An 11,969-nucleotide genomic window follows, 5' to 3' on the forward strand; every position below is an offset into this window, starting at 1 on the left:
CCCGCCCCTTTTCCCCCCTCCCCTCCCTCATACTTCCCTTGCTGCAGCAGTTAGGGACAAATTCAAGGTGACCCTCCAATAATTAGATTCTTTGCATAGAAAATTATAACAATTACAACTCCCCATCTAATTACTGAGGCAGGTCATCTTAAGTTTATTCATGCAACTGTGGTATATCTTGGTGTTCCTCAAAATGGGAGTCAATATATGCATAATTAAAAACTCCCTGAATGTATTAATCAGAAATACTGTATTGTTTTCTCCCACATACGATTTGAAGCTTCTAACACAAACAGTTTTTCCTTTTAAACACTTTAAATTGAAGATTGTTAGAAATTTAGGGGGGGGGGAAGCCCTATTAATTCTGACCTATATAAAAAACACATACATGTAGATACTATCTGAGCTTAATAGTTTTCATTGAATTGCAATTAACCCCACAGCCCTGGTTTTCATACATAAGACGAATTAAGACTGCAGCAGACCTGATTATTTTTCATATTTGAAGAAATAGAAAAAACACATTCATTCAGCAATCACACAACTTTCACAGAGTTGAGAGTCAGGATTTTAGCCTACTAATAATTACAGATTCACATTGTAAGTTCCATATATATACCAGGAGACAATAACTAACTTTAATGATTGATTACTAGCCTATAATATTCAATGACTCTTTATTTGTCAAGAAAACATTACCTAACATGGTTTTTAAAAATTATTTTCATGGTCAAAAAGCACGTGTAAATATCACTTTCTTGAATTTCTGTCAGGTTACTTGCTAATACTCAACAAGAACAAAACTGGGAACTCTCATAAGCAGCTCCTCTGCTTTTCATTTTCCCTTGTGTCTGCAGCTGAGCCCTGCCTCATCTCTCTCATATCCGACACAGAATCTATATCAGATGCAGGAGGCAATCAGGCTTTCAATGAAAGTCCCTTTTCCCCCAAACAATGATCCTCCCTTTGATCCTCAGCATTTGGCAGGTGTGCTAATCTATGACTGCTGGATCCACATCTGCTTTTATTGGTACAGATCCAAAGCAATACTCCTATTAGAGCATTAAGCAAACAAAGAAGTTGAAAGAAAATATGAATCTTCCTCATTCTTCTGCACAGCACACATATAGATTTTTAAAAAAATAGACTAACCAGGAAAACACTGAGCATGGAATTAATATTTTAAAACAGAGAGAGACCATTTTCTGAACAGTCTTATATCCTGCATACTATAAATCAAGTTTTTATATAATTTAGAGTGATCATAAGTTAGCATCGGACAATTCACCTGAATCTCTGATCATCAGGGCACACAATCTGGGAATAGATAAGGGAGGGAAGAGCAGGAAGGGAAGTGCAACACAACACTAAAAATAGGCAAGGGTCAACAGAGCAAGTTCTATATATTTACAAACCCTGAACCTGAGAAAATATCCTCAAGGCAGAAGTTTCAAGTAGATTGAAGGAAATCTAAACCATCACCAAAGGCTTCGACTTCAAATGAACTGGAAAAGATTTGAGTCCAGGACTTCATATATCCAGAACTCAAATCTGTAAACCAGGGTGGTAAGCAATGGTCAGCAGCTAATACAGTTCCAAATATGTCCTAAATCATAATGTATATAGCCTCTCTTCAGGATTACTGTATCTTTCTCTACTGGTTGTGGTCAGAATGAAGGGGTACAGGGGCATGTGAAAACAAAAAGTAAGTGAAAAATTTAGCTGAAAGCTTGGCACCATCTGAAGGTTGGTTGATTTCAGCTTTTGCTTAAAGATCTGGCTTCTTCTGATTTCCCAGGCCAACCCTAATACAAAGCATGTGACAATGGCACCAAGAATATCCAAGTGCTTTCTGTTAAAGATAGCATTATTAAACACTCTTTGTATTAACATCAACTGTGGGAAACTAATGTTTTTAGGCATAAACAGACTTTTCTTCAACACGTTAAACCAGAAACTCTCTTGGGCACAAACCATGCGTTCACTTGTGTTAAAGGCGGCCTAATCCCAGTGGGCTAGAAACCAGCACCAGAAGCACTATCACAGTAGAATTAAGAAGCCATACAAACAGGCCATTTCTTTCTTTATGAAGAAAAAAAAAAAAGGTGTTTAGACAAAATCTTTGTTAACCTGGAATTAAGGCGACAAGAGAGACCATACCAGTACAAGCAAGACAAAGTCAAAAACAGGAACTAGCAATACAAGAAACAGGGTATAGACTGAATTTAAGAGAAACGCAAGCCTTCCTTGGGAATGGAAATGTAAAGTTATAGTATTTACCCAGCAAATTGTTCTGACACTCCTAAAATACTAATGAATAAATCCCGAACCATGATTTTGGCCTCCAGAAGATTTTTTTTGTGGGTAATATTTTTAGGAAAAAAAAATCTCATCTGATGTGAATAAAACCAACTGTCCTTGAGTGATGCCTTTCCCTATTCCTAGGAAAACTTTAAGCTATCTTTGTTTTTTTCAGTCCTTATAGCTGAAATACAGCTCGGCTAATCACTCCAAGAAGGTCCTTATTTCATGCTGCTTACAATATGAATTAAGTCAAAATTTATAATCAATGACAGAAAAATCATGGTGTAGGGCAGAGGTGTTAAACATCTGGCCCAAGGGTCACATCCAGCCTGTGGAGTCATTTCACCCAGGCCCAGGGCTCCCAGAGGGGCTGGAAATTCAAGGGGAAAGCAAAGCAGGGTTGAGGCCACCTGCTAAATTCCCAGAGACAGAGCCCCAATGGGCATGCATATTTGTGGCAAGAGGGTAAGTGAGGGCTCTGTTAACCGTCCACATCCACCCCAGGAGGCTCCTTGAAGTCCGGATTCAGCCCAGAGACCCACATGGAGTTTGACACCTCTAGTATAAGGGAAGTGAACTAAGCAAGCAACAAAAACAGCACCACAAAAAAGTACTGCATTTCCATGTAGCTTTTTCATGCAGAACAAGTCACAACACGTTTACTTTTTTGGTTAGTTTTACTTTTATTAAAGTTCAGTTTCCATTATGGTTCATTTTCAAAATAGAAACTGGAGTTTGTATGGTAACAAGCATATAAAATAATTTTTCTGCTGAATCTTTTTTTAGTTGCATTTTACTGCACACTATGATCCACATAAGGTGAAAGATGTGACACTAGATCTAGAGAAGAGCTAATACGTGATTTTAGTGGCTTATTACCCTTTTACAAAAAAATAGCTGGAGGCAAGGATATGATTTTAAATATCTAAGATTAACATTTCTGCTAACAATCAGTGAAAACCTATGTTAATCTTACATTTAACAAAACACTTACCTCCTCGACTGGCAAGAGCAATACCATCATAGGAAAATGTCAAGCATGAAGTTTCAGTGCCTGAAGCGTGTGCCTGCCTGCAGTGGAACTTTGTGTGAACCTGTTTGTAAAACAAATAAAACATTAAAACAGAGGTAAGCATTCTTGCAGCCTTTTAAAGATGTCATTTATGTATTATAATAGTTTCAAAATCAGGAAGTTTTGAATACAATCTTTTCCCTCAACTTGCATTTCCCTGTCCACAAAAACAATTACTGTCAACCATCAGCACCAATATGCAAGTCCCAGCAATGATAAATGGAGTTATGACTGGGTGACAAGAATATCTTTTATTATAAGCTACTTGGTTCTCAACACTTCTATTCAAAGTCTATAGTTTAAAAATGTCAAAATACATTATATGTACTTTGGATAAGACTTAAAAGTAGGGCTGGCAGAACTCCTTTTTTGCCAGATTGATAACCTGCCAAAATTCATAGGTTATAGATTTAGAATAAAACTTAAATTTTCTGAAGTCTGAGTGCCATCTGGCTCCAACCAAATGACAAGTTTGGGAATGCTGTCCATTTATTTTTTTTAATACATTCCCTGAGAAGTAACTGAAAAACAGCATATATTTCTTTCAAACAAGAACCACTTGCTTATATAATACAGATTTCCATTTCAACAAGAAATCCATAATTTTTCCTTTAAGTGCCCTGTGAAATCTCAAAGTAAGTTTTTACGAAATCCCTATTTCTCTTTTCCTTACTGAAATCAAAGGTTCTGTCTATCAAAGACACTAAAGCATTTTCCACAAACCTACATGCTGCTAAATTAAATTTTTCCTCTGTTGACAACTGTATGCTTTTTAATTTCCCATGCTTAACAGTACTTTTATCTAGTCTGCATTTCTTTAGCTTGTTAATGAGAATGTCATGACAGACAGTGTCAAAGGCCTTGCTGAAGTCAAGATTTATCACAGCCACTGCTCTTCCCTGTCCACCAAAGGAAAACAGGTTGGTCAAGCACGGCTTGCTGTTGGTGAATCTATGCTGGCTATTCCTGACCATCTTTTTCTCTTCTAGGTGCTTCACAATGGATTCTTTCCAGATCTGCTCCATGATCTTTCCAGGTACAGATGTCAGGGTGACTGTAAAATGCTTTGAAAGCCTTTATGTATGAAAGATGCCATGTGTTAATTCAATTATAGACGGGGTGGTATTATTAAGTGTGCCTGGCCCTTCCCATTATACGATCGTGTTTTTTTTCACTTGCTTGTAAATTTGCTAAATTTTAAGTATTTGGACTTCAATTTTCCATGCAATGTGGTTATCTGAGCTTGAATTCTTCTGGAGAAATTCAGCCAAAAACGGCCTAGGCATTTGCAAGGCTAAGGCTATGGATAAATGCATTTCTCTGTCTGTGCTAAAAATTCTAAAGATATTTTCTTTGAAATAGCTGAGTAGCTCTAGACCGTGGAACTCTCTGTGCCCAAGATTCCCATCTGTAAAACAGGGACAATATTGCCTCCTCCTCTCACAAGGAGAGAAAAATAAACTAATAACCATGAAGTCTTCAGATACTATAGAGATAGGCACTATAAAAACACATATAGGGAAATTAATTCTAGCGTACAGATAAGCTCCTAGTGTGTGGAGATACCCTAGTACTACACAGTGAACAAAAAAAGGAAACCAAATACTCAACAGCTGTCCATTAAGTGAGCCTGTGCTCCCTGTGCAAGAACAGAGGTTTTGTGGAGAAAAAATACTGTATTTTCTTGCATATGACATTCTGAAATAAGATACACACATCGTTTTTGAAAGGCAAAATGAAGTGGAAAAAAAGATCTTTCCTTATAGTAAGTAACCAAGCAGCAGCAGCTGGGGAGCCAAGTCTGCTTATTCTTCTGCTCCCTGTAGATCCTGTGCTTACTTTCCTTTTCTCCTGGCAGAAGCTTAAGTGGCAGAAACTGCCATTACTGCATTTCCTCTCTTACACTGCACACCCCAATTTCCAGCAAGATTTTTTTTTAAAGGTGTCCATGGTATATGACGAAATACCTAATATGTGATCATGCAGTTAACTGCATCATGATGTACATGCACAAATGGGGTGTGTTAGATTTACACAGGCAACCTGAATCCTGGCATCTCCTAACTTTGGAGGGTTGGAATTTCTCACCCTAAAAATGTTCTTGCAATGTATTTGTTGTAATAGAACTTAATTATTCTCATGCATAAAATGTCTTACCATCCTCAAGTATTTGCAGGATAGAATCCTAAATTTGGCCTAAAAACTATGGAAAATATACCTTATTATCTTTTAGTAATGCGTGTAGACTTTTTTGGCCATGCAGAATTAGTCAGGGGTTTGAAAAAGGTCACATAATAGCCCTAAGGTGTAAACAGGTTGAAACATGATGTACATGCTTATTACAATACTCAGAAGTAAAATGAAGTAACCGGGGTTTAATCAAATGGCTTAGAGACATGCTGTAAAGTCATTATCATTTCTTAACAATTACACTTATCTTGGACACAAGATGAACAGATAGCACTTTTCAACTATAATTTGTTCTAGTGTTTTTAAATATCCAGGAATATATTTTATGGAACCAGTTGCAGGAAGTTTTCAAAATATGTGACAACATACAAGAGATCAACTATGAATTACTTCTGAGAAAATAAATATCCTGCAATATTTATTAAATATCAAGCAATTCAAATTATGTATTTTTAGTTTGTAAAGTATCATAGATATTTATATGTAAATCTTAACCAAATAACCATGTTGCCAAACAACTATCATAATTAGTAAGATCTATAATTCTTCTATTTTAAAAAAAAGTAAAGCCTGTACCTGACTGTGTTATTTGCCTGGTCAAAATTCCCATTGAAGTGACTGAACGAAGGATATGGATAGCTCTGTGTAAATCAAGTGTTTCTCAGTTTACTGGCCCAACCAAAATTAAAGTGTGAGAATTTAATTTTGGATCAATTTGAAATTACTTCTACAAGTCTCTGGGTAAAATGAAAAACTCAGTATGATTTGGTTGGTTTAAATGATCTATAATGTTTGGGTCTTATTTAAAAAAATAAAGTTAGATAAGTTTGATCTCAAAATGTTTTAGTACATTTAAATTTTGAAAATGTAGACGCAAAACATTTTAACTTGATTTTTTGGGGGGTTTTGGATAAAGCTATTAGATTTGGCACAAGTTTGTAAATCACTCCAGTCAACCCAAAACCATACTTCTAGGTAACTACTAAGCCCAAAAAATGTCTACTAGTACTAGATCTCACTCCTTTTGATTTAAATGTTTAAATCTTTTTCTCAATTAAGTGGTAAATTGCATTTTTCTGACCCTTCTTACCTCTCCTCCTGTGGAAGGAAAAGAATCATAGAAATTCTATAGGATAGTAATAACGAGAAGCCTTAGAGTCAGAGATATGTATGCAACAACCACAGAAGTTAAAATGATATGTCTTTACGTTCGCAAAGTTTTCCCCTTTGCAAGCTAATAACTTGTGCAAAATTTGAAAGAGTTTAAATCTTGGGGTTTTCCTACGCTATAAGCAAAATGAAACCAAAAACCACTTTCTCAATTCAATTAATACCCCTAACCAACATTTTAAGGATCCCCTTTAAAATTAGGCTCTACACTGAAAGTGACTGTAAGAATTACATAAGCTGTTTTAAGTTTATCTTTCAAAAACTAATTTGCTCAGTTTACCAGTACAAACAAAATTTCTAGCTGCAAGTTCTGTGAACTCATCCACCATATATTATACTTCTGAAGAAAATAACCTTGAATTGTAGTACTAAATCAAGTACTCTAAAAATGACTGAAGGTTGAACAAGAAGTTTTACAGACAATGGCAACTTTGATGCAGTTTCCAAGGAAAAGTCTGTGTTTGACCTCTGGCTTCTTAGCATATTTAAATGTGATTAAAAAGGTTACATATCAGATTTAGGAGCACAGTTAGAAGCAAGGACGTTGGGGAGGGGGGCAGGGTAAATACCTAGGCCACAGTAGGAAAAGAACAGGTTGGATATTACTTACATAAACTAGCTATTTTCAAATTCATCCAATTGTCCTCAATTAATTTGCTGAAGTAATTTCAGAGCTATTGGCTATTATCTTTAAGAAATCATGCAGAACTGGAACTGGTAAGCTCCAAGAAAGAAGGAAAAATGGCAATTACTGCACCCCTCTTTAAAATAAATAGAAAGGAGGACCCAAGTAATTACAGACCAGGTCAGTCTAACTTTGATAACTGAAAGATACTGGAGCATATTTGAAGAAAGCATCCGTAGCCACCTAAGAAAAAAATAACTAAAAGCTAACATGGGTTTGTCAAGGGAGCAAGTCATGTCTAACCAACCTGATTACCCTCTATGACAAGATGATGGACTTCATGGATTGGTGAGTGTAGTTGATGCAATATACTTTGACTTTGGAAAGGCTTTGACACCATCTTCTTTGACATTTTCATGTGGAATACATAAATATGATGTACATGAAACTTTTATTGGGTGGGTGCATAAATGGTTTATTGTGCTCGAAGGCGGTCATCAATGTCTCAAAGATAAACTGGGAGGAAATACTAAGTGGGGCTTTGAAGAGGGTCTTATACAAGCAGGAGGTAAGTCTCTGGGTCAGGGTAAAAGGGAAGAATAGGAGAGATGATGTCACTGGGTGTCTGATGTAGGCCACCAAACAAGGAGGGGAAAGTGGATGAGGTTTTCTTCAACCAAATAACAGAAGTCTCCAGATCACAGGACCTGGTGCTTATTAGTTAAATGTGACATTGGGAGGATAAACACCAATACACAGGCAATCCAGCAAGTTTTTTGAATGCGTGAGGAATAGCTGTTTGGTATAAATGGTGGGGAAACCAACTGAGGGGAAATGCTTTTTGATTTGCTGTTAGTGTTCAAGAATAGGGAAGAGTTGGTCAAAAATGTTAAGGTGAAAGGTAACCTGGATTGGAGTGATCATGTAACACTAAGAGTTCATGATCCTAGTGAAAAGAAGGAAGGACAGCAGCAGAAATACAGACACTACTTCAGAAAAGCAGGCTTTAACAAATTTGGCAACCTAGGGGGCAGGATCCCATGGAAAGCAAGTCTGAGAGGAAAAGGAGTCCAACAGGGCTGGATGTACCTTAAAGAGACCATATTAAGGGTACAAGAGCAGGCTATCCCAATGGGAAGGAAGGACAGCTGCAGCAAGAGACTGGCCTGACTAAACAGCAAACACTTTCAGTGAATCAAAACTCAAAAAATTTTTTTGCAAAATGTTGAAACTTAGCCATATGACTTAGGGATGATCGCAAGATTACTGCATGGACATGCAGGGAGAAAATCAGGAACACCACCATACAAATTCAGATTAAGCTAGTAATGGAGACAATAACAAACAACAGCAACAAAACATTCTGCAAGTATGCTAGAAGTAAGAGAAGGAAAGCATTGGTCCCTTAATGAATGGGAAAGGTAATAAAGTAACACAACGGGGCCCAAACCTTTCTGGCAGGTGTGCCATAAATTATCCCAGCACACTCCTCAAGTGCAACTCCAATCCCCCTCCCCCTGCCTGATCTGCTGCTCTGCTTTGTTTCCTTTCCTGCGCTCCCTGACCAATTTATTGTTTTACTTTTCTGCTTCCTGCCCTATCTGCTGCTGTGCTACCTGTCCCCCACCCCCGACCTGTCACATGTCATGCAGAGGTTGGCTGTGCCACTTATGGCACATATGCCTCAGATTGCCCAACCCTGGAGTAGCAGATGATGTAGAAAAGGCTAAGTAATTAATTTTTTTCTTACTTCAGTCTTCAGGAATAAGGTCAGCTATCAGAGGATGAATGCAACTGGCAGCAAGAATAGGGGAAAAGATCAGCAGAGTAGACTGGAGAAAGAACAGGTTGGAGATTACTAAGAGAAGCTGGACATTTCCCATTAGTAGAGATAGATGCAATGATGCATCTTTAGAGTACTCAGGGAACTGGTCAGGGCAACTACAGAACCACTGGCTCTTTTCCTTGACAACTTGTGGAGGTTGGGCAAGGTCTTGGCCAACTGGAAAAGGGCAAATATAGTGCCTTGGGAAATACCCTGGAACACATCATCAAGAAATTTATTTCGAAGTACCTAGAGCAGAGGTTTCCAACCACTGGGCTGCAGCCCGGTACCAGGCCATGAAGGGTTAGTTGCCAGGTTGTGGCACGAGCCCCCCTACACACTGCCATCTGCATACCCAGGTGAGCAGCTTCTGCGCATGTGGGGTTAAAGCTGGGGGACAGGGCAGCCTGGGGAGGGAGGCAGCCAGCTCCATGCACCCTGTCCCACTCCCATGCTGGTCCACAGGAAAAAAAGGTTTTGGAATCACTGACCTAGATGATACCAAAATGATCAGAAACAGCTGGCATAGATTCATCATGAGCAAGTTCAACCTGATTTCCTTTTATAGCAAGGTGATAAGCTCTGTGGATGGGGAAAACAATGGATGTGATGCACATCTTTTTAGCAAGGTTTTTGACATTTTCTCCCATGAAATTCTTATTAGCAAGATTTCATAAACATTAGGGTTGGAAGGGACCTCATAAGATCATCAGGTCCAGCCCCTTGCCCAAGGGGCAGGAAGTCAGCTGGGGTCATAGGATCCCAGCAAGATAAACGTCCAAATGTTTCCTAAAAGTGTCCAGAGTAGGTGCTTGCACCATCTCTGGGGGGAGCCTGTTCCAGGCCTTGGGGGCTCAGACAGTAAAGTTTTTCCTCATGTCCAACCTAAAATGGTCTTGCAAGTTTGTGACTGCTGGACCTTGCCATCCCTTGGGGTGCTCTAGTGAACAGGAGTTCCCCCAGATCCCGATGCATACCCCTTATGTACTTATAGGCAGCCAAGTCACCCCTAAGCCTGTGCTTCTCCAGGCTGAAGACTCCCATAGCTTGCACCCTCTCTTCATAAGGCTTGTTCTCTTGCCCTCTGATCCTGCGTGCGGCTCTCCTCTGGACTCTTTCAAGCTTCTCCACGTCCTTCCTGAATTGTGGAGCCCAGAACTGGATGCAGCACTCCAGCTGCAGCCTCACCAAGACAGAGTACAGCAGGAGGATGACATCCCGGGTCTTACTCAAGATGCATCGGTAGATGCAAGTCAGAGTTTTATTTGCTTTGCCAGCTGCGGTATCGCATTGGTGGCTCATGTTCATCTCGGGGGTCATGACTGATAAGAAAACGTAGGTTGGATGAAAGTACCAGAGGATGGAGATTAGGGCCGTACGAAATGTCAGCAGCAGTTTCATTTTGGAGGTGTTTCCGCCTGTTTTGGCACCCAAAACACCAAATCTGAAACTAAACTCAAGGCTTTGAAACATCTCCGAAACCAAACCAAGCCACCCGAAACATTTCAGATGCTTTGGAGTCAGGCTTGCAGAGAAACAGAAACTAAGAGGGAGGGGGAAGAGTGGCAGAAGGACTGCTTTGATACTGACACCTGTAGCTGGCTAGTGTATGCAATCTGTTCCTGAGGTCCCTTCCAATCCCAGTGCTCTGGGGGAGGGACAGCAGCCTGCTGTCATCCCGTGCACAGATCTTGGGGTCTGTGCTCCCAGGAAGGAGTCTAGTACAGCCCCACATCCCTCCTGGGGGGCACGGGCCTCCAGATCTGTGCGCAGGATGACAGCATGTTGCTGCTGTCAGCTGGGGCCACTGCCAGCATCTGAGTCTGCTCAGCGCAGCCTGTGCCGAGCACAGCCAGAGGTGCCGTGGGAAAAGCCCCCATGGTTGCCCAGCCTCAGCCTCCCGGCACTTAAAAAAAAAAAAGCCCCGACCTCACCGGCTGCAGCAATGGCAATCAGGGCCTCTGAGGGCTCATGGCAGAGCCCCCCTGCGCAGTATGGGGGACAGTGGTGATCAACCCCCCCATGGCGGGGGTGCCGCATGGTGTCTGGGAGCAGGGGTGGATCCACCTGTAACCCAGAGCTCAACACCACTCAGCCCCAGTGGCCCCAGTTCCAGACAGCGTGTAGTGCCCTGCCAAGCATGGCTGCACCTGCGCCATGGGACAGCTGCCACATGGGTGCCAAGTGGGGGGGGGGCAATCCCCGCTGGCCCCACTGCCCTGTGCTGCATGGGGGGAGGGGGCTCTGCCACCAGCCCTCAGAGGCCCCAATCGTTCTGCTGCAGCCAGTGAGTGTGGGGGCTTCCCCCCCACCATGTCCCAGGAGGATGGGGCTGGGAGATGGAGCAGGGCAGGGAAGCCATGGAGGCTTCTCCCGTGGCTCCCCCCACCTGGAGTGAGGCAGGCACAACTGGAGGAGCTCTGGGAGAACCTGCAGCCACCTGGCTGTGCCTGCACCTCCCTGGCCAATCTGAATCTCCGAATCAGTGCCAAAACAGCGTCAAAATGCAGTAAGGCAGCGGCCCTGGATTTTAGGATGGCAAGTTTCAATGAGCTAAGGAGGATAGTTGGGGAAGCACTGAGGTCCCGGAGGGGAGGGGAGGGGAGCCAGGTGTCCAAGGAGAGCGGTTGCTCCTCAAGGAGACGATCCTCCAAGCCCAAAGGAAGGTAATCCCAACGAGGATCAAACGGAGCAGAAGGGCGCATAAGCCCCCATGGCTCACCAAAAGTATGCAGGAATGTCTCCTTGCTAAAAAGGTGGCTTACACCCAATGGAAAGAAGGG

The 11,969-nt window shown here is 41.2% G+C and overlaps 1 protein-coding gene across 1 annotated transcript in view; it reads right to left on the reverse strand.

Annotated features, from left to right (window-relative positions):
• The window catches only part of WDR70 (WD repeat domain 70), a 331,125-nt gene that overhangs the window by 101,051 nt on the left and 218,105 nt on the right, over positions 1–11,969 (reverse strand). Inside the window, exon 11 of the mRNA XM_019517943.1 lies at positions 3,299–3,398. Coding sequence (XP_019373488.1) covers positions 3,299–3,398 — 100 coding nt within the window. The remainder of the gene's footprint in view (positions 1–3,298; positions 3,399–11,969) is intronic.

This window comes from Gavialis gangeticus, unplaced genomic scaffold (assembly GCF_001723915.1).
Source record: "Gavialis gangeticus isolate Ggan-Ray unplaced genomic scaffold, GavGan_comp1, whole genome shotgun sequence".
In the NCBI taxonomy this organism is placed as follows: Eukaryota; Metazoa; Chordata; order Crocodylia; family Gavialidae; genus Gavialis; species Gavialis gangeticus.